At 37.6% G+C, this 22,730-nt stretch overlaps 1 protein-coding gene and 4 long non-coding RNA genes across 9 annotated transcripts; all 5 read right to left on the bottom strand.

Annotated features, from left to right (window-relative positions):
- Positions 1 to 1,695: 1,695 nt before the first annotated feature.
- On the bottom strand, positions 1,696 to 2,271 carry LOC125559034. The gene is made up of 2 exons (XR_007306279.1): positions 2,000 to 2,271; positions 1,696 to 1,804 (listed from the first exon to the last, which is right to left on the bottom strand). It is a non-coding gene; the product is annotated as an uncharacterized LOC125559034 (long non-coding RNA).
- Positions 2,272 to 9,724: 7,453 nt separating this feature from the next.
- On the bottom strand, positions 9,725 to 10,454 carry LOC125556731. Its single transcript, XR_007306280.1, has 2 exons — positions 10,122 to 10,454; positions 9,725 to 9,935 (listed from the first exon to the last, which is right to left on the bottom strand). It is a non-coding gene; the product is annotated as an uncharacterized LOC125556731 (long non-coding RNA).
- A 961-nt stretch (positions 10,455 to 11,415) lies between these two features.
- Positions 11,416 to 12,168, bottom strand: LOC125559035. Its single transcript, XR_007306281.1, has 3 exons — positions 12,098 to 12,168; positions 11,841 to 11,910; positions 11,416 to 11,486 (listed from the first exon to the last, which is right to left on the bottom strand). It is a non-coding gene; the product is annotated as an uncharacterized LOC125559035 (long non-coding RNA).
- Positions 12,169 to 12,241: 73 nt separating this feature from the next.
- LOC125559033 lies at positions 12,242 to 18,974 on the bottom strand. Of its 5 annotated transcripts, XR_007306277.1 has the most exons (7): positions 14,507 to 14,561; positions 14,080 to 14,147; positions 13,780 to 13,808; positions 13,571 to 13,606; positions 13,391 to 13,460; positions 12,930 to 13,037; positions 12,242 to 12,666 (listed from the first exon to the last, which is right to left on the bottom strand). XR_007306277.1 is itself a non-coding variant. In XM_048720829.1 (3 exons), exons 1-3 carry the CDS (start codon positions 13,490 to 13,492, stop codon positions 12,436 to 12,438), a joined length of 441 nt encoding a protein of 146 aa, XP_048576786.1. In that variant the 5' UTR covers positions 13,493 to 13,744; the 3' UTR covers positions 12,242 to 12,435. The 5 variants fall into 5 exon arrangements, 1 of the variants encoding a protein (XP_048576786.1); XR_007306275.1 differs by lacking the exon at positions 14,507 to 14,561 and having other exon boundaries at positions 14,080 to 14,357; XR_007306276.1 differs by lacking the exons at positions 13,571 to 13,606; positions 13,780 to 13,808; positions 14,080 to 14,147; positions 14,507 to 14,561 and adding exons at positions 18,371 to 18,440; positions 18,635 to 18,974.
- Positions 18,975 to 21,902: 2,928 nt separating this feature from the next.
- LOC125559116 lies at positions 21,903 to 22,381 on the bottom strand. The gene is made up of 2 exons (XR_007306352.1): positions 22,192 to 22,381; positions 21,903 to 22,096 (listed from the first exon to the last, which is right to left on the bottom strand). It is a non-coding gene; the product is annotated as an uncharacterized LOC125559116 (long non-coding RNA).
- Between the last annotated feature and the right edge of the window lie 349 nt (positions 22,382 to 22,730).

Below are 22,730 nucleotides of genomic sequence, written 5' to 3'. Positions count from 1 at the left end.
TAATAATCTTCTCTATCAAACTTGCCGGATTTTTTTTTTCACATGTTTATGAAATGGGTTTGAGACCCATATGATAAATTTTATAAAAACTGATCATTATTATGTATGAAAAAAATTGAAATTAATGATATAAAGCTCTCATTGCAATAATATTCACTTGTTTGATGACATTTGCACAGTTTTTGCTTGCAACTTTTGGATCGTATCATAGTAATTGCATTGCTTTGATTACAGCACCTCTGTAACTACGATACAGCATATATTGTCCCCTGGTGTTTAGGTGGACACCATCCTTCAGCAAACCTTTTGAGGGGGATTTAAACAAAAAGCAAACGAGAGATCATTGATCACTACCTGTAAATATTTATTAACGATGTCTGCTTGGCGCCTAAAATGAATGTTATCGGCTCTTGGGATTATCAAACAGACACCAACAACTTTAACATTGTACGTTTCCCTAAGTTCGCGGGTCAAATTCTCAATTTCTGACCCAATTGTCTCCGGCCGCTTGGTCCCAATGTCGTTCGTTCCTACTTTTAGAATAACGATGTCGGCTTTCATTTTTTCGAAGCCGTTGGTTTTGATTTTGCGTTTCAACCTCTGCACTGTTAAGCCGCCGATGCCATGCATGACGACAGTTACCTCTGCTAGATCGTAGTCAAGAGTTCTCAATAACCATTGCCAATGGCTTCTTTTGTATGTTTCTATGACAAATTAAAAAAGAAAAACCTACAACCCGACTATGGAAAATTTCGCAAAGGTGAAACGGTTTTCTCTAACGGTTATTTTTTGTCAAGGATCTTTTAACGTGATTTGTCGTTTGGATTGTGTTCAGAATGTTTAAATAAATGATTGGAAAGCATTTCCTAAGGATTATTTTGATTGTCCCTTGATTGTACGTTGAGCCTGGTAAAGATTTGTTGTTTACCGTTAAGATGAACTCAACGTCAAATTCAGATTTGTAAGTTAACTTCAACCGGCACAATCTTCCCACAATCCAATCTTGTTCCTGATTATTCTTGGAATCAAATTCTTGAGAAATCCTTGAATTGTTCTTGAAAACTTCTTGAAAAAACGTTGTCGAAAGAGACAGTAAGTCTGTTTCGCTTCCTTGAAAGTACAAGAGTGACAACGACAACAAACTGATCTGATTGTAACACGTGAGCATGATACGTCATAACGGCGAGGATTCGCCATACGTCAAAACTCCCCACAGGTGGTAGACTGAGCTGACCCATTTTGTAATTGAAGTTATTGTTTTACAAGCATAATGCAATAGTCCTATTTACAGTCCCCGCCGCCATCTTGGACTCGAACACGAAAACGAGGCGAGAGTTGTCTCGAAAACACAGACGCCATCTTGATTTCTAGCTGTGTTGCACGTTTCGCTAAGAACTCTTCAAAAGTCGATTTTGGGCCTTCTAGATAATTATATGGATGATTCAAACGAAGTTTCTCCAACTTTAAAAAGAAAAGGAAAGCAGTGTGCAGTTAAAGGCTGCTCAAATTCATTTTATGACCCGGAAACTGGCTTGCATTTCTTTAAGTTTCCTTCGACTCCTGCTTGGCGTCGCACTCGCAGGTACAATTTGATCGGCAGGCAACACAAACGAGATGGTTTTGAAGTTACAGTGAGGACGTCTGCAACGTCAATAGGATCGTCATTTCTTTCAATGATTCTTCCACTGGCATTTCGGATGGTGATGGTGATTCAAGACAATCAACAAAACTCACATTGATTCGGTTGTAAGGGCCAGTCTCGCCTCAGCCTCTGCTACAGCAGCTTGTATGCGATCCTGGGTAACTGTAAAAAAAAAAAAAAAAAAAAAACAAGTAAAATAATTAAAAATGTACATGAGTTATATATTTAAGCCAACCCTCACTACTTTCACTTCGTGACCGTTCTACGATATCCACGTTATCCATCGAGCTCAGAAAATCGACAGGGTTTAATAGATATTCTGAATTCAAGAATGTTTTTTAAATTTACTAGACTTACCATTGCTTAAGTCAATAGTGGCCCTTACTTCTGGGTCTCCAGCAAGGGTTGGGCACAACACTACCAAACAAAGGTCGGAAAAGGTGGCCTGGTAGTGTCCGCCCTGTTAATGAAATCGGTAAATTTTAGTATTTTGAGATTTTTGCGGTATTAAGAATACAAACATAAACTGGTAATAAGAACCTATTTTTAGCCTAGACAGGTTCTTAGGGGGAAGGTCAAAACGAATGTCATCTGGGGGGCCCATCTGTGGTGTAACCCCCTACAAAAGAATTCAGTTGCTCGAAATCAGGAGAGGAGGGGATGTACAACTAGTCCACAGCAGAGGGCAACTTTTTTTTACCTCGCGCGACCATGGTAAACAAAGTTGGATATTTGATAAAATGATTCCATTTATTCCTTTTATCTCATCCATTCTTGCTCCTAGTATACCCAAGTCATGAAAGACCATTAGTGTCGTTGCGTCTACAACGTCAATAGGATCGTCATTTCTTTCAATGATTCTTCCACTGGCATTTCGGATGGTGATATTCCTCTCGCGCAGGTTGGCAATGGCCACTTGATACAAGAGCTGCAGATAAAACAATTCCAATTAGTTTGTGGTTGAACAATACTCTCCCTATATCGGTACAGTGGAGACAGAATGCTGTGGAGACATCTTTTTTCAATTTGAAAAATAATACATGTGCAATGATTTGGTTTATTGATTCTGATAACTCGTGTCCAAAATATTTAATTCATAATTGAAATTTTGAATCCATAACTAACTGTGGAATCTATATAAATTAATAAGTCTAAGAATGCGATTGGACTTGGTGTAATTGTTGTAATCACCTCGTTTGTATCGGAAGCAGTGAAACGTCTTTGGAAGGTTGTGTCCCTTCCATGGAGACGGACTCTAATGTTGCCTTCGCCTTCAGCACCGACGAGGTGTTGTAGGTCCTAAAATGTAGACAGAAATCATAAATAGTTTCAAATTTAAGGTTTAATCCTTACATATTCTTGGTCTGATGTTGGTGCCGAAAACAAATCGAGTTAAAATGCATCGACCTTCTACAAATGCTGCCAGGGAGCTTCTCCTATGACGTCATGCTGTAAAAACCGCTCGGCGAACTGACTTGCTTGATGCACAATTTCGTAATATATTTTTCTTGGATAAGAGAATAAGACAACATTCGCATGTAATTTTAGATGTCATTCTTTGCAAATAGGAGCGCGCGAGAAAAAAGAGCTCCCTGTGTGTCGATCTCCGTGACGTCCAGGGTCCCCGAGGATGCTTGTCCATGAACTGCTTACCCTCTCTTGATCCCTTCTTAACCCTTCTTCGTACTCTCTGTCTTGCTGGTCACGTCTCTTTTGTCTGTCTCTGCAATAATGCAATGTTTTTTTTTGTAAACATAAAAACGACATTTGAAAAAATATATGAATGTTTAGTAAAACTGTTAAAAATTGTTCCAAGCTATTAAATGTCACGTACCTCTTCAATTTCTAACAAACGCTGTCTTTCCCTATCCTGTAAAAAAGCAAAATAAAAATTATTTATAATAAATAAACAGAAATGATGACTATGTGTATATCCCAATGTTAACATACCGGACGGTTCTACATTGAATATTGTTCGATATTCTTTTTAAATATTTCCCACGTTTAATTGGTCCATTCTGAGACTTTCTAGGTATTCCCTACCCTGCTCCTCTCGAACATTTCTTCGGTCTCTGTAATTAAAATAAAAGAGTTATCAAATTATAAAACACACTTATGAGAATAAAAGAAAGACAATGCGAAAGGGTCCTACAATTCACAACTCAGAAAATGTAGATACTTCAGCATAAAAGGCAGCCTAACACATTAATTGAAGCATCTATTCGAAGGGATGCCCAATTATTTTAATTTAGAGTTTAAAGTCACTGACAGCTCCTTTGGGGAGATTATATAAAAAAGCATCGACTCGCAGTAATCTGCCGAATGTTTAATTAACTGGTTTACATGTTCTCTCTTCTTCGTAAAAGTGCAGCTTCAGCCTCCTCCCCGGCAGCAATAATCCTTTCCTGTCACTGAAAAAAAAAATCATGTTTAGCCCCAAATGTCAATGGAAGGGGATACATTTTTCTTTTCCCTTATATTTTTGTTATCCATGTCACCTATTTATATCAGCTTTGCTGAAGGGATTTACCTGGGAAAATATTAGTAAATAAATAAACAAATATTTTTTGCAGCTCCTGATCAGATTTGTCTTATGTTACCCAATTTATAAAACCTCTAAGTATTGGTATCTAGATTGGATGCCTATACTGAAACATCGAAGGTAGTTATACTTTTTTTATGATCTTCTATTCAGTGCTGTACTGAGTAGTAAATGATGAGTGTTAAAGGGACCGTTTTTTACCTGGACACACAAATGTAATAACATACCGTCAGCCATATCAATGATACAATGAACTTGTGCATCGGTAAAAGGCTCACCAACTGCCACAGGTAAAGCCACTACAACACACTCATGAAACCTCATTAACGGTGCAAATGGGCCTATAAAAATACATACATGCATGTGTATCTATATATTATATAACATAAAATATATCTATAAAAATTAAACAAATTACAAATTACCAGTAATAAAGAGACAGATAAGTCTGCAATCTTATTTGACGAGCTCCTAATTATTTATTTATTTATAACAATACCAATATACGGTACACGTCACAATAATACCCAAATACTGTACATTGTGTTACGGGAACCGCCACCACCCCTCTTCTAGACACCATTTACATGTAGCTGAATACCTCTTGAATAAATCCAAACGATTTTGTCAGGGTTTGATTGACCAAAGATGGACTAGTAATCACCATTTACTCCCAGATGTGGAGATCTACTTCTCTGATGCATAGTAGATTGAATGAATGGAATAACCATGTTTAAACCCCAGTCCTTGAGAAAAAAACATACATACCACCCCAGAAGCCAGAAGTCCTGTCAGAATCTGAGGTGGACCCACCCCAGACAAGTCCTCTTTCTAAAATGCAAACTCATTATTTATCATCAAAACCAGTATTCATTTTTATATCTTCCCGTTGATGATAAAAGTTTGATATGATGATGCGATACACATTTGTTTCCCCAAGTTCTTTGGATGTTAGAGGAGGCGAATGAAAAACGTGCATTCTAATCAAGGTAATCAAGAGAGGTGACAGCAGTACAGTGAAAAGGACGGAGATATGCAATTGTAAATAACTGATGTGATGGAAAGCTTTTTTTTTTTCAGGTAATCTTATGCCTTACCATGGCAAACTGTTTTCTGTTGATGCCCAATTGAGGGTGATCAGGAATCCAACCCTTGTTTGCAATTGAATCTGCAGTAAAAACACTGCCATGGGTACTGGCAGTACTGAGATTGGCAAACAAGGGTTGATGCCTCTACAGCTCCCCAAAATTGCTGAAACTCGACGATAGGACTAATTCGACCTAAAACATAAAAAAGAATGCATGCTTTTTACAGACAAACAACAACAAAACCTGGAAGGAAAATTTCTGTGGCTAGAAGGCGTCAATTGAAATACCTTGTAGAAAATGCCATTTTTAACTCGTGAATGCTTGCAAAGCATTTAAGAGTTATTGGAGGGACTCCTGTGTCACTCGATCGTCGGATCGTTGGATCGATCATCCGTAAACTGTGGTATCTTTGGTAAGTATGTATGCTTTGTTGTGTAGCTAGACGGCTCACAGAATAGATGCAAACATCAAAGCCAGGTCCATACTATCAATTGAAAAACTTGTTAGTGCATAGAGCACACTTGATAAAACACAAGAGGATTATTGAGGAACATGGCCAAGGCTTTAAATTTTATGTTCACAAAATTACTCAATTAACGTTTAACTGAATTCAACCCACAACGCATGGGTAATTGGTAGTAATGCTGTTTCTTTCAATGTGTTAAATAATTGCCCACAGGAGCTGGAAAGACAATATGTTATCCTATTCCTGCATTACTTCTAAATGGAGTAACAATTTGGCATTCCTGCTTAAAGAGAAGGGAGTGCCCTTGAGGAAATTGAAAAGTAACACAACTGCTTGGATGAGTGAAGGAGCCCATGTTATGTGTGCAACAAAGGCATTTGGCCTGGGTATTGACCAAAAAAATGTCCGGTTTGTCGTTCCTCACATTATGCCAGAGTGTGTTGAGCACTACTACGAGGAGGCGGGACGAGCTGGCAGAGATGGTGATCCAGCAGTATGCACCCTTTATAATCGCTTTGAGGACAGAACCAAAATTATGAACTCGATTGCTTAGTTGGAAAGGAAAGAACAGAAACAGCTAAAAAGATGGCAGCTTGATGACACTGTCAAATACTGCTTGGAAACAAGCTGTAGACATATATTTTTTGGCATACTTTGGAGAAAATGCTGTCAATGTGCAGAACTGCCGAGAATACTGTGATAATTGTCTAGTTCAACAAAAGATAACAGGAGGATGTGACTCAGCTATCAATAAAAGCACTAGACTGTGTTACCTCCATGAGCATAAACAGAAGAGTGACATTGAAACTTCCAAACTATCAATTGCAATTAGGTTTTGTTTTGAAATCAACACATTACTCTAAATAGAGTGATAGACCAGTTAAAATATATTATTTTGTTTTTTAAATAGCTATATAGTTATAGTATATTCCTTTACATCAATCAAGCAAAAAAAATAATAACACGAACACCATCTACAACTGTATTTGTAACAATTAAAATCCACTCTGTAGCCTGAAACATTACGGGAGAACAAGGTCTGAATATATAAATATTTAATTTCGATATGTAGGGGTGCAATGATACCACGGATTTCAAGTCTATTTCTACAATACTATCCTTGAATTTCATGATTTTTGAAGAAAAAAATCCTGGTGATCCGCAAGTCATCAATAGACTGTATTTTAGACATGACTTCAACTTTCTGGTTCAGCACCCTCTACAAACTGCTGAAAGGAGAACTTCCTAACTCCTGGGAAGCATTCATGCATCTTCCTATTAAAATTTTCCTTCACTTCATCGGTCCCTAGTCTCTTGAGTTAACCTAATCAAATGTGTTGGTTTTGATATACCTACGACATAAACCATAAACATTTGTTTGTAACATTGTGACAGTAACAAGTCATGCTGTCACTAAAATTTGTTTGTTCAACAATTAAATGACATAATGACAAAACAGTGACAGATAATAAACCATTTGTCACTATAACAACTGGTGCCTACTTTAAAGAATAATTATTTATGTCATATCAGATGCAGGACACCGACAAATAATTTATACACATTTTATACAAAAAGATTATAATTTTAATGGGTTGAACCACAATATTTTGTTAATAATCTTCTCTATCAAACTTGCCGGATTTTTTTTTCACATGTTTATGAAATGGGTTTGAGACCCATATGATAAATTTTATAAAAACTGATCATTATTATGTATGAAAAAAATTGAAATTAATGATATAAAGCTCTCATTGCAATAATATACACTTGTTTGATGACATTTGCACAGTTTTTGCTTGCAACTTTTGGATCGTATCATAGTAATTGCATTGCTTTGATTACAGCACCTCTGTAACTACGATACAGCATATATTGTCCCCTGGTGTTTAGGTGGACACCATCCTTCAGCAAACCTTTTGAGGGGGATTTAAACAAAAATCAAACGAGAGATCATTGATCACTACCTGTAAATATTTATTAACGATGTCTGCTTGGCGCCTAAAATGAATGTTATCGGCTCTTGGGATTATCAAACAGACACCAACAACTTTAACATTGTACGTTTCCCTAAGTTCGCGGGTCAAATTCTCAATTTCTGACCCAATTGTCTCCGGCCGCTTGGTCCCAATGTCGTTCGTTCCTACTTTTAGAATAACGATGTCGGCTTTCATTTTTTCGAAGCCGTTGGTTTTGATTTTGCGTTTCAACCTCTGCACTGTTAAGCCGCCGATGCCATGCATGACGACAGTTACCTCTGCTAGATCGTAGTCAAGAGTTCTCAATAACCATTGCCAATGGCTTCTTTTGTATGTTTCTATGACAAATTAAAAAAGAAAAACCTACAACGGTTTTCTCTAACGGTTATTTTTTGTCAAGGATCTTTTAACGTGATTTGTCGTTTGGATTGTGTTCAGAATGTTTAAATAAATGATTGGGAAGCATTTCCTAAGGATTATTTTGATTGTCCCTTGATTGTACGTTGAGCCTGGTAAAGATTTGTTGTTTACCGTTAAGATGAACTCAACGTCAAATTCAGATTTGTAAGTTAACTTCAACCGGCACAATCTTCCCACAATCCAATCTTGTTCCTGATTATTCTTGGAATCAAATTCTTGAGAAATCCTTGAATAGTTCTTGAAAACTTCTTGAAAAAACGTTGTCGAAAGAGACAGTAAGTCTGTTTCGCTTCCTTGAAAGTTCAAGAGTGACAACGACAACAAACTGATCTGATTGTAACACGTGAGCATGATACGTCATAACGCCGAGGATTCGCCATACGTCAAAACTCCCCACAGGTGGTAGACTGAGCTGACCCATTTTGTAATTGAAGTTATTGTTTTACAAGCATAATGCAATAGTCCTATTTACAGTCCCCGCCGCCATCTTGGACTCGAACACGAAAACGAGGCGAGAGTTGTCTCGAAAACACAGACGCCATCTTGATTTCTAGCTGTGTTGCACGTTTCGCTAAGAACTCTTCAAAAGTCGATTTTGGGCCTTCTAGATAATTATATGGATGATTCAAACGAAGTTTCTCCAACTTTAAAAAGAAAAGGAAAGCAGTGTGCAGTTAAAGGCTGCTCAAATTCATTTTATGACCCGGAAACTGGCTTGCATTTCTTTAAGTTTCCTTCGACTCCTGCTTGGCGTCGCACTCGCAGGTACAATTTGATCGGCAGGCAACACAAACGAGATGGTTTTGAAGTTACAGTGAGGACGTCTACAACGTCAATAGGATCGTCATTTCTTTCAATGATTCTTCCACTGGCATTTCGGATGGTGATGGTGATTCAAGACAATCAACAAAACTCACATTGATTCGGTTGTAAGGGCCAGTCTCGCCTCAGCCTCTGCTACAGCAGCTTGTATGCGATCCTGGGTAACTGTAAAAAAACAAAAACAAAAAAACAAGTAAAATAATTAAAAATGTACATGAGTTATATTTTTAAGCCAACCCTCACTACTTTCACTTCGTGACCGTTCTACGATATCCACGTTATCCATCGAGCTCAGAAAATCGACAGGGTTTAATAGATATTCTGAATTCAAGAATGTTTTTTAAATTTACTAGACTTACCATTGCTTAAGTCAATAGTTCTGGGTCTCCAGCAAGGGTTGGGCACAACACTACCAACCAAAGGTCGGAAAAGGTGGCCTGGTAGTGTCCGCCCTGTTAATGAAATCGGTAAATTTTAGTGTTTTGAGATTTTTGCGGTATTAAGAATACTAACATAAACTGGTAATAAGAACCTATTTTTAGCCTAGACAGGTTCTTAGGGGGAAGGTCAAAACGAATGTCATCTGGGGGGCCCATCTGTGGTGTAACCCCCTACAAAAGAATTCAGGTGCTCGAAATCAGGAGAGGAGGGGATGTACAACTAGTCCACAGCAGAGGGCAACTTTTTTTACCTCGCGCGACCATGGTAAACAAAGTTGGATATTTGATAAAATGATTCCATTTATTCCTTTTATCTCATCCATTCTTGCTCCTAGTATACCCAAGTCATGAAAGACCATTAGTGTCGTTGCGTCTACAACGTCAATAGGATCGTCATTTCTTTCAATGATTCTTCCACTGGCATTTCGGATGGTGATGGTGATTCAAGACAATCAACAAAACTCACATTGATTCGGTTGTAAGGGCCAGTCTCGCCTCAGCCTCTGCTACAGCAGCTTGTATGCGATCCTGGGTAACTGTAAAAAAAAAAAAACAAGTAAAATAATTAAAAATGTACATGAGTTATATATTTAAGCCAACCCTCACTACTTTCACTTCGTGACCGTTCTACGATATCCACGTTATCCATCGAGCTCAGAAAATCGACAGGGTTTAATAGATATTCTGAATTCAAGAATGTTTTTTAAATTTACTAGACTTACCATTGCTTAAGTCAATAGTGGCCCTTACTTCTGGGTCTCCAGCAAGGGTTGGGCACAACACTACCAACCAAAGGTCGGAAAAGGTGGCCTGGTAGTGTCCGCCCTGTTAATGAAATCGGTAAATTTTAGTATTTTGAGATTTTTGCGGTATTAAGAATACAAACATAAACTGGTAATAAGAACCTATTTTTAGCCTAGACAGGTTCTTAGGGGGAAGGTCAAAACGAATGTCATCTGGGGGGCCCATCTGTGGTGTAACCCCCTACAAAAGAATTCAGGTGCTCGAAATCAGGAGAGGAGGGGATGTACAACTAGTCCACAGCAGAGGGCAACTTTTTTTACCTCGCGCGACCATGGTAAACAAAGTTGGATATTTGATAAAATGATTCCATTTATTCCTTTTATCTCATCCATTCTTGCTCCTAGTATACCCAAGTCATGAAAGACCATTAGTGTCGTTGCGTCTACAACGTCAATAGGATCGTCATTTCTTTCAATGATTCTTCCACTGGCATTTCGGATAGTGATATTCCTCTCGCGCAGGTTGGCAATGGCCACTTGATACAAGAGCTGCAGATAAAAAAATTCCAATTAGTTTGTGGTTGAACAATACTCTCCCTATATCGGTACAGTGGAGACAGAATGCTGTGGAGACATCTTTTTTCAATTTGAAAAATAATACATGTGCAATGATTTGGTTTATTGATTCTGATAACTCGTGTCCAAAATATTTAATTCATAATTGAAATTTTGAATCCATAACTAACTGTGGAATCTATATAAATTAATAAGTCTAAGAATGCGATTGGACTTGGTGTAATTGTTGTAATCACCTCGTTTGTATCGGAAGCAGTGAAACGTCTTTGGAAGGTTGTGTCCCTTCCATGGAGACGGACTCTAATGTTGCCTTCGCCTTCAGCACCGACGAGGTGTTGTAGGTCCTAAAATGTAGACAGAAATCATAAATAGTTTCAAATTTAAGGTTTAATCCTTACATATTCTTGGTCTGATGTTGGTGCCGAAAACAAATCGAGTTAAAATGCATCGACCTTCTACAAATGCTGCCAGGGAGCTTCTCCTATGACGTCATGCTGTAAAAACCGCTCGGCGAACTGACTTGCTTGATGCACAATTTCGTAATATATTTTTCTTGGATAAGAGAATAAGACAACATTCGCATGTAATTTTAGATGTCATTCTTTGCAAATAGGAGCGCGCGAGAAAAAAGAGCTCCCTGTGTGTCGATCTCCGTGACGTCCAGGGTCCCCGAGGATGCTTGTCCATGAACTGCTTACCCTCTCTTGATCCCTTCTTAACCCTTCTTCGTACTCTCTGTCTTGCTGGTCACGTCTATTTTGTCTGTCTCTGCAATAATGCAATGTTTTTTTTTTTGTAAACATAAAAACGACATTTGAAAAAATATATGAATGTTTAGTAAAACTGTTAAAAATTGTTCCAAGCTATTAGTCGGAGAACAGCAATGACTTGAACAGCCGTCGAATAAAAAAATTTGCAACTACTGGACATTTGATTTATTTTTGCTCTTTTTGATGGACTACAAAATATGTTTATGGAAGTTTAAGGAGGATGGAACTGGCTTTGCTCTAGAACTTCTGAGAAGTAAATTGTCCAAGGGAGTTTCTGAGATGTCTGATTGATTTTACTATGACACTGCTTATGAAGATGGATGCATGATTCAAGACAATCAACAAAACTCACATTGATTCGGTTGTAAGGGCCAGTCTCGCCTCAGCCTCTGCTACAGCAGCTTGTATGCGATCCTGGGTAACTGTAAAAAAAAAAAAAACAAGTAAAATAATTAAAAATGTACATGAGTTATATATTTAAGCCAACCCTCACTACTTTCACTTCGTGACCGTTCTACGATATCCACGTTATCCATCGAGCTCAGAAAATCGACAGGGTTTAATAGATATTCTGAATTCAAGAATGTTTTTTAAATTTACTAGACTTACCATTGCTTAAGTCAATAGTGGCCCTTACTTCTGGGTCTCCAGCAAGGGTTGGGCACAACACTACCAACCAAAGGTCGGAAAAGGTGGCCTGGTAATGTCCGCCCTGTTAATGAAATGGTAAGTTTTAGTGTTTTGAGATTTTTGCGGTATTAAGAATACAAACATAAACTGGTAATAAGAACCTATTTTTAGCCTAGACAGGTTCTTAGGGGGAAGGTCAAAACGAATGTCATCTGGGGGGCCCATCTGTGGTGTAACCCCCTACAAAAGAATTCAGGTGCTCGAAATCAGGAGAGGAGGGGATGTACAACTAGTCCACAGCAGAGGGCAACTTTTTTTTACCTCGCGCCACCATGGTAAACAAAGTTGGAAATTGATAAAATGATTCCATTTATTCCTTTTTTCTCATCCATTCTTGCTCCTAGTATACCCAAGTCATGAAAGACCATTAGTGTCGTTGCGTCTACAACGTCAATAGGATCGTCATTTCTTTCAATGATTCTTCCACTGGCATTTCGGATAGTGATATTCCTCTCGCGCAGGTTGGCAATGGCCACTTGATACAAGAGCTACAGATAAAACAATTCCAATTAGTTTGTGGTTGAACAATACTCTCCCTATATCGGTACAGTGGAGACAGAATGCTGTGGAGACATCTTTTTTCAATTTGAAAAATAATACATGTGCAATGATTTGGTTTATTGATTCTGATAACTCGTGTCCAAAATATTTAATTCATAATTGAAATTTTGAATCCATAACTAACTGTGGAATCTATATAAATTAATAAGTCTAAGAATGCGATTGAACTTGGTGTAATTGTTGTAATCACCTCGTTTGTATCGGAAGCAGTGAAACGTCTTTGGAAGGTTGTGTCCCTTCCACGGAGACGGACTCTAATGTTGCCTTCGCCTTCAGCACCGACGAGGTGTTGTAGGTCCTAAAATGTAGACAAAAATCATAAATAGTTTCACTTTTAACGTTTAATCCTGACATATTCTTGGTCTAATGTTGGTGCCGAAACAAATCGAGTTAAACTGCATCGACCTTCTACAAATGCTGCCAGGGAGCTTCTCCTATGACGTCATGCCGTAAAAACCGCTCGGCGAACTGACTTGCTTGATGCACAATTTCGTAATATATTTTTCTTGGATAAGAGAATAAGACAACATTCGCATATAATTTTAGATGTCATTCTTTTCAAATAGGAGCGCGCGAGAAAAAAGAGCTCCCTGTGTGTCGATCTCCGTGACGTCCAGGGTCCCCGAGGATGCTTGTCCATGAACTGCTTACCCTCTCTTGATCTCTTCTTAACCCTTCTTCGTACTCTCTGTCTTGCTGGTCACGTCTATTTTTTCTGTCTCTGCAATAATGCAATGTTTTTTTTGTACACATAAAAACGACATTTAAAAAAATATATGAATGTTTAGTAAAACTGTTAAAAATTGTTCCAAGCTATTAAATGTCACGTACCTCTTCAATTTCTAACAAACGTTGTCTTTCCCTATCCTGTAAAAAAGCAAAATAAAAATTATTTATAATAAATAAACAGAAATGATGACTATGTGTATATCCCAATGTTAACATACCGGACGGTTCTACATTGAATATTGTTCGATATTCTTTTTAAATATTTCCCACGTTTAATTGGTCGATTCTGAGACTTTCTAGGTATTCCCTACCCTGCTCCTCTCGAACATTTCTTCGGTCTCTGTAATTAAAATGAAAGAGTTATCAAATTATAAAACACACTTATGAGAATAAAAGAAAGACAATGCGAAAGGGTCCTACAATTCACAACGCAGAAAATTTAGATACTTCAGCATAAAAGGCAGCCTAACACATTAATTGAAGCATCTATTCGAAGGGATGCCCAATTATTTTAATTTAGAGTTTAAAGTCACTGACAGCTCCTTTGGGGAGATTATATAAAAAAGCATCGACTCGCAGTAATCTGCCGAATGTTTAATTAACTGGTTTACATGTTCTCTCTTCTTCGTAAAAGTGCAGCTTCAGCCTCCTCCCCGGCAGCAATAATCCTTTCCTGTCACTGAAAAAAAAATCATGTTTAGCCCCAAATGTCAATGGAAGGGGATACATTTTTCTTTTCCCTTATAATTTTGTTATCCATGTCACCTATTTATATCAGCTTTGCTGAAGGGATTTACCTGGGAAAATATTAGTAAATAAATAAACAAATATTTTTTGCAGCTCCTGATCAGATTTGTCTTATGTTACCCAATTTTTAAAACCTCTAAGTATTGGTATCTAGATTGGATGCCTATACTGAAACATCGAAGGTAGTTATACTTTTTTTTATGATCTTCTATTCAGTGCTGTACTGAGTAGTAAATGATGAGTGTTAAAGGGACCGTTTTTTTTCCTGGACACACAAATGTAATAACTTACCGTCAGCCATATCAATGATACAATGAACTTGTGCATCGGTAAAAGGCTCACCAACTTCCACAGGTAAAGCCACTACAACACACTCATGAAACCTCATTAACGGTGCAAATGGGCCTATAAAAATACATACATGCATGTGTATCTATATATTATATAACACACTGAGATTGGCAAACAAGGGTTGATGCCTCTACAGCTCCCCAAAATTGCTGAAACTCGACGATAGGACTAATTCGACCTAAAACATAAAAAAGAATGCATGCTTTTTACAGACAAACAACAACAACAAAACCTGGAAGGAAAATTTCTGTGGCTAGAAGGCGTCAATTGAAATACCTTGTAGAAAATGCCATTTTTAACTCGTGAATGCTTGCAAAGCATTTAAGAGTTATTGGAGGGACTCCTGTGTCACTCGATCGTCGGATCGTTGGATCGATCATCCGTAAACTGTGGTATCTTTGGTAAGTATGTATGCTTTGTTGTGTAGCTAGACGGCTCACAGAATAGATGAAAACATCAAAGCCAGGTCCATACTATCAATTGAAAAACTTGTTAGTGCATAGAGCACACTTGATAAAACACAAGAGGATTATTGAGGAACATGGCCAAGGCTTTAAATTTTATGTTCACAAAATTACTCAATTAACGTTTAACTGAATTCAACCCACAACGCATGGGTAATTGATAGTAATGCTGTTTCTTTCAATGTGTTAAATAATGGCCCACAGGAGCTGGAAAGACAATATGTTATGCTATTCCTGCATTACTTCTAAATGGAGTAACAATTTGGCATTCCTGCTTAAAGAGAAGGGAGTGCCCTTGAGGAAATTGAAAAGTAACACAACTGCTTGGATGAGTGAAGGAGCCCATGTTATGTGTGCAACAAAGGCATTTGGCCTGGGTATTGACCAAAAAAATGTCCGGTTTGTCGTTCCTCACATTATGCCAGAGTGTGTTGAGCACTACTACGAGGAGGCGGGACGAGCTGGCAGAGATGGTGATCCAGCAGTATGCACCCTTTATAATCGCTTTGAGGACAGAACCAAAATTATGAACTCGATTGCTTAGTTGGAAAGGGAAGAACAGAAACAGCTAAAAAGATGGCAGCTTGATGACACTGTCAAATACTGCTTGGAAACAAGCTGTAGACATATATTTTTTGGCATACTTTGGAGAAAATGCTGTCAATGTGCAGAACTGCCGAGAATACTGTGATAATTGTCTAGTTCAACAAAAGATAACAGGAGGATGTGACTCAGCTATCAATAAAAGCACTAGACTGTGTTACCTCCATGAGCATAAACAAAAGAGTGACATTGAAACTTCCAAACTATCAATTGCAATTAGGTTTTGTTTTGAAATCAACACATTACTCTAAATAGAGTGATAGACCAGTTAAAATATATTATTTTGTTTTTTAAATAGCTATATAGTTATAGTATATTCCTTTACATCAATCAAGCAAAAAAAAAATAATAACACGAACACGATCTACAACTGTATTTGTAACAATTAAAATCCACTCTATTGATGACTTGCGGATCACCAGGATTTTTTTCTTCAAAAATCATGAAATTCAAGGATAGTATTGTAAAAATAGACTTGAAATCCGTGGTATCATTGCACCCCTACATATCGAAATTAAATATTTATATATTCAGACCTTGTTCTCCCGTAATGTTTCAGGCTACAGACTGTATTTTAGACATGACTTCAACTTTCTGGTTCAGCACCCTCTACAAACTGCTGAAAGGAGAACTTCCTAACTCCTGGGAAGCATTCATGCATCTTCCTATTAAAATTTTCCTTCACTTCATCGGTCCCTAGTCTCTTGAGTTAACCTAATCAAATGTGTTGGTTTTGATATACCTACGACATAAACCATAAACATTTGTTTGTAACATTGTGACAGTAACAAGTCATGCTGTCACTAAAATTTGTTTGTTCAACAATTAAATGACATAATGACAAAACAGTGACAGATAATAAACCATTTGTCACTATAACAACTGGTGCCTACTTTAAAGAATAATTATTTATGTCATATCAGATGCAGGACACCGACAAATAATTTATACACATTTTATACAAAAAGATTATAATTTTAATGGGTTGAACCACAATATTTTGTTAATAATCTTCTCTATCAAACTTGCCGGATTTTTTTTTCACATGTTTATGAAATGGGTTTGAGACCCATATGATAAATTTTATAAAAACTGATCATTATTATGTATGAAAAAAATTGAAATTAATGATATAAAGCTCTCATTGCAATAATATACACTTGTTTGATGACATTTGCACAGTTTTTGCTTGCAACTTTTGGATCGTATCATAGTAATTGCATTGCTTTGATTACAGCACCTCTGTAACTACGATACAGCATATATTGTCCCCTGGTGTTTAGGTGGACACCATCCTTCAGCAAACCTTTTGAGGGGGATTTAAACAAAAATCAAACGAGAGATCATTGATCACTACCTGTAAATATTTATTAACGATGTCTGCTTGGCGCCTAAAATGAATGTTATCGGCTCTTGGGATTATCAAACAGACACCAACAACTTTAACATTGTACGTTTCCTTAAGTTCGCGGGTCAAATTCTCAATTTCTGACCCAATTGTCTCCGGCCGCTTGGTCCCAATGTCGTTCGTTCCTACTTTTAGAATAACGATGTCGGCTTTCATTTTTTCGAAGCCGTTGGTTTTGATTTTGCGTTTCAACCTCTGCACTGTTAAGCCGCCGATGCCATGCGTGACGACAGTTACCTCTGCTAGATCGTAGTCAAGAGTTCTCAATAACCATTGCCAATGGCTTCTTTTGTATGTTTCTATGACAAATTAAAAAAGAAAAACCTACAACCCGACTATGGAAAATTTCGCAAAGGTGAAACGGTTTTCTCTAACGGTTATTTTTTGTCAAGGATCTTTTAACGTGATTTGTCGTTTGGATTGTGTTCAGAATGTTTAAATAAATGATTGGAAAGCATTTCCTAAGGATTATTTTGATTGTCCCTTGATTGTACGTTGAGCCTGGTAAAGATTTGTTGTTTACCGTTAAGATGAACTCAACGTCAAATTCAGATTTGTAAGTTAACTTCAACCGGCACAATCTTCCCACAATCCAATCTTGTTCCTGATTATTCTTGGAATCAAATTCTTGAGAAATCCTTGAATTGTTCTTGAAAACTTCTTGAAAAAACGTTGTCGAAAGAGACAGTAAGTCTGTTTCGCTTCCTTGAAAGTTCAAGAGTGACAACGACAACAAACTGATCTGATTGTAACACGTGAGCATGATACGTCATAACGGCGAGGATTCGCCATACGTCAAAACTCCCCACAGGTGGTAGACTGAGCTGACCCATTTTGTAATTGAAGTTATTGTTTTACAAGCATAATGCAATAGTCCTATTTACAGTCCCCGCCGCCATCTTGTACGCGAACACGAAAACGAGGCGAGAGTTGTCTCGAAAACACAGACGCCATCTTGATTTCTAGCTGTGTTGCACGTTTCGCTAAGAACTCTTCAAAAGTCGATTTTGGGCCTTCTAGATAATTATATGGATGATTCAAACGAAGTTTCTCCAACTTTAAAAAGAAAAGGAAAGCAGTGTGCAGTTAAAGGCTGCTCAAATTCATTTTATGACCCGGAAACTGGCTTGCATTTCTTTAAGTTTCCTTCGACTCCTGCTTGGCGTCGCACTCGCTGGTACAATTTGATCGGCAGGCAACACAAACGAGATGGTTTTGAAGTTACAGTGAGGACGTCTACAACGTCAATAGGATCGTCATTTCTTTCAATGATTCTTCCACTGGCATTTCGGATGGTGATGGTGATTCAAGACAATCAACAAAACTCACATTGATTCGGTTGTAAGGGCCAGTCTCGCCTCAGCCTCTGCTACAGCAGCTTGTATGCGATCCTGGGTAACTGTAAAAAAACAAAAACAAAAAAACAAGTAAAATAATTAAAAATGTACATGAGTTATATATTTAAGCCAACCCTCACTACTTTCACTTCGTGACCGTTCTACGATATCCACGTTATCCATCGAGCTCAGAAAATCGACAGGGTTTAATAGATATTCTGAATTCAAGAATGTTTTTTAAATGTACTAGACTTACCATTGCTTAAGTCAATAGTGGCCCTTACTTCTGGGTCTCCAGCAAGGGTTGGGCACAACACTACCAAACAAAGGTCGGAAAAGGTGGCCTGGTAGTGTCCGCCCTGTTAATGAAATCGGTAAATTTTAGTATTTTGAGATTTTTGCGGTATTAAGAATACAAACATAAACTGGTAATAAGAACCTATTTTTAGCCTAGACAGGTTCTTAGGGGGAAGGTCAAAACGAATGTCATCTGGGGGGCCCATCTGTGGTGTAACCCCCTACAAAAGAATTCAGGTGCTCGAAATCAGGAGAGGAGGGGATGTACAACTAGTCCACAGCAGAGGGCAACTTTTTTTACCTCGCGCGACCATGGTAAACAAAGTTGGATATTTGATAAAATGATTCCATTTATTCCTTTTATCTCATCCATTCTTGCTCCTAGTATACCCAAGTCATGAAAGACCATTAGTGTCGTTGCGTCTAAAACGTCAATAGGATCGTCATTTCTTTCAATGATTCTTCCACTGGCATTTCGGATGGTGATATTCCTCTCGCGCAGGTTGGCAATGGCCACTTGATACAAGAGCTGCAGATAAAACAATTCCAATTAGTTTGTGGTTGAACAATACTCTCCCTATATCGGTACAGTGGAGACAGAATGCTGTGGAGACATCTTTTTTCAATTTGAAAAATAATACATGTGCAATGATTTGGTTTATTGATTCTGATAACTCGTGTCCAAAATATTTAATTCATAATTGAAATTTTGAATCCATAACTAACTGTGGAATCTATATAAATTAATAAGTCTAAGAATGCGATTGGACTTGGTGTAATTGTTGTAATCACCTCGTTTGTATCGGAAGCAGTGAAACGTCTTTGGAAGGTTGTGTCCCTTCCATGGAGACGGACTCTAATGTTGCCTTCGCCTTCAGCACCGACGAGGTGTTGTAGGTCCTAAAATGTAGACAGAAATCATAAATAGTTTCAAATTTAAGGTTTAATCCTTACATATTCTTGGTCTGATGTTGGTGCCGAAAACAAATCGAGTTAAAATGCATCGACCTTCTACAAATGCTGCCAGGGGGCTTCTCCTATGACGTCATGCTGTAAAAACCGCTCGGCGAACTGACTTGCTTGATGCACAATTTCGTAATATATTTTTCTTGGATAAGAGAATAAGACAACATTCGCATGTAATTTTAGATGTCATTCTTTGCAAATAGGAGCGCGCGAGAAAAAAGAGCTCCCTGTGTGTCGATCTCCGTGACGTCCAGGGTCCCCGAGGATGCTTGTCCATGAACTGCTTACCCTCTCTTGATCCCTTCTTAACCCTTCTTCGTACTCTCTGTCTTGCTGGTCACATCTATTTTGTCTGTCTCTGCAATAATGCAATGTTTTTTTTGTACACATAAAAACGACATTTAAAAATATATATGAATGTTTAGTAAAACTGTTAAAAATTGTTCCAAGCTATTAAATGTCACGTACCTCTTCAATTTCTAACAAACGCTGTCTTTCCCTATCCTGTAAAAAAGCAAAATAAAAATTATTTATAATAAATAAACAGAAATGATGACTATGTGTATATCCCAATGTTAACATACCGGACGGTTCTACATTGAATATTGTTCGATATTCTTTTTAAATATTTCCCACGTTTAATTGGTCCATTCTGAGACTTTCTAGGTATTCCCTACCCTGCTCCTCTCGAACATTTCTTCGGTCTCTGTAATTAAAATAAAAGAGTTATCAAATTATAAAACACACTTATGAGAATAAAAGAAAGACAATGCGAAAGGGTCCTACAATTCACAACTCAGAAAATGTAGATACTTCAGCATAAAAGGCAGCCTAACACATTAATTGAAGCATCTATTCGAAGGGATGCCCAATTATTTTAATTTAGAGTTTAAAGTCACTGACAGCTCCTTTGGGGAGATTATATAAAAAAGCATCGACTCGCAGTAATCTGCCGAATGTTTAATTAACTGGTTTACATGTTCTCTCTTCTTCGTAAAAGTGCAGCTTCAGCCTCCTCCCCGGCAGCAATAATCCTTTCCTGTCACTGAAAAAAAAAATCATGTTTAGCCCCAAATGTCAATGGAAGGGGATACATTTTTCTTTTCCCTTATATTTTTGTTATCCATGTCACCTATTTATATCAGCTTTGCTGAAGGGATTTACCTGGGAAAATATTAGTAAATAAATAAACAAATATTTTTTGCAGCTCCTGATCAGATTTGTCTTATGTTACCCAATTTATAAAACCTCTAAGTATTGGTATCTAGATTGGATGCCTATACTGAAACATCGAAGGTAGTTATACTTTTTTTATGATCTTCTATTCAGTGCTGTACTGAGTAGTAAATGATGAGTGTTAAAGGGACCGTTTTTTACCTGGACACACAAATGTAATAACATACCGTCAGCCATATCAATGATACAATGAACTTGTGCATCGGTAAAAGGCTCACCAACTGCCACAGGTAAAGCCACTACAACACACTCATGAAACCTCATTAACGGTGCAAATGGGCCTATAAAAATACATACATGCATGTGTATCTATATATTATATAACATAAAATATATCTATAAAAATTAAACAAATTACAAATTACCAGTAATAAAGAGACAGATAAGTCTGCAATCTTATTTGACGAGCTCCTAATTATTTATTTATTTATAACAATACCAATATACGGTACACGTCACAATAATACCCAAATACTGTACATTGTGTTACGGGAACCGCCACCACCCCTCTTCTAGACACCATTTACATGTAGCTGAATACCTCTTGAATAAATCCAAACGATTTTGTCAGGGTTTGATTGACCAAAGATGGACTAGTAATCACCATTTACTCCCAGATGTGGAGATCTACTTCTCTGATGCATAGTAGATTGAATGAATGGAATAACCATGTTTAAACCCCAGTCCTTGAGAAAAAAACATACATACCACCCCAGAAGCCAGAAGTCCTGTCAGAATCTGAGGTGGACCCACCCCAGACAAGTCCTCTTTCTAAAATGCAAACTCATTATTTATCATCAAAACCAGTATTCATTTTTATATCTTCCCGTTGATGATAAAAGTTTGATATGATGATGCGATACACATTTGTTTCCCCAAGTTCTTTGGATGTTAGAGGAGGCGAATGAAAAACGTGCATTCTAATCAAGGTAATCAAGAGAGGTGACAGCAGTACAGTGAAAAGGACGGAGATATGCAATTGTAAATAACTGATGTGATGGAAAGCTTTTTTTTTTCAGGTAATCTTATGCCTTACCATGGCAAACTGTTTTCTGTTGATGCCCAATTGAGGGCGATCAGGAATCCAACCCTTGTTTGCAATTGAATCTGCAGTAAAAACACTGCCATGGGTACTGGCAGTACTGAGATTGGCAAACAAGGGTTGATGCCTCTACAGCTCCCCAAAATTGCTGAAACTCGACGATAGGACTAATTCGACCTAAAACATAAAAAAGAATGCATGCTTTTTACAGACAAACAACAACAAAACCTGGAAGGAAAATTTCTGTGGCTAGATGTCGTCAATTGAAATACCTTGTAGAAAATGCCATTTTTAACTCGTGAATGCTTGCAAAGCATTTAAGAGTTATTGGAGGGACTCCTGTGTCACTCGATCGTCGGATCGTTGGATCGATCATCCGTAAACTGTGGTATCTTTGGTAAGTATGTATGCTTTGTTGTGTAGCTAGACGGCTCACAGAATAGATGCAAACATCAAAGCCAGGTCCATACTATCAATTGAAAAACTTGTTAGTGCATAGAGCACACTTGATAAAACACAAGAGGATTATTGAGGAACATGGCCAAGGCTTTAAATTTTATGTTCACAAAATTACTCAATTAACGTTTAACTGAATTCAACCCACAACGCATGGGTAATTGGTAGTAATGCTGTTTCTTTCAATGTGTTAAATAATGGCCCACAGGAGCTGGAAAGACAATATGTTATGCTATTCCTGCATTACTTCTAAATGGAGTAACAATTTGGCATTCCTGCTTAAAGAGAAGGGAGTGCCCTTGAGGAAATTGAAAAGTAACACAACTGCTTGGATGAGTGAAGGAGCCCATGTTAT

The sequence above is a fragment of the Nematostella vectensis genome, chromosome 13 (assembly GCF_932526225.1).
Source record: "Nematostella vectensis chromosome 13, jaNemVect1.1, whole genome shotgun sequence".
In the NCBI taxonomy this organism is placed as follows: Eukaryota; Metazoa; Cnidaria; class Anthozoa; order Actiniaria; family Edwardsiidae; genus Nematostella; species Nematostella vectensis.
Note: the sequence above shows the minus strand (reverse complement) of the source record. Positions and strands in the feature narration are given on the sequence as shown.

Bases quoted from the DNA above. Each gene is read 5' to 3' on its own strand.
- LOC125559033 (XM_048720829.1), bottom strand. From the start codon at position 13,492: ATGTGTACAAAAAAAACATTGCATTATTGCAGAGACAGAAAAAATAGA. The intron at 13,038-13,390 runs GTAAGCAGTTCA...TCTACATTTTAG, and splicing joins TAAGAAGAGATCAAGAGAGG to GACCTACAACACCTCGTCGG. The intron at 12,667-12,929 runs GTGATTACAACA...TTTTATCTGTAG, and splicing joins CTGCTTCCGATACAAACGAG to CTCTTGTATCAAGTGGCCAT.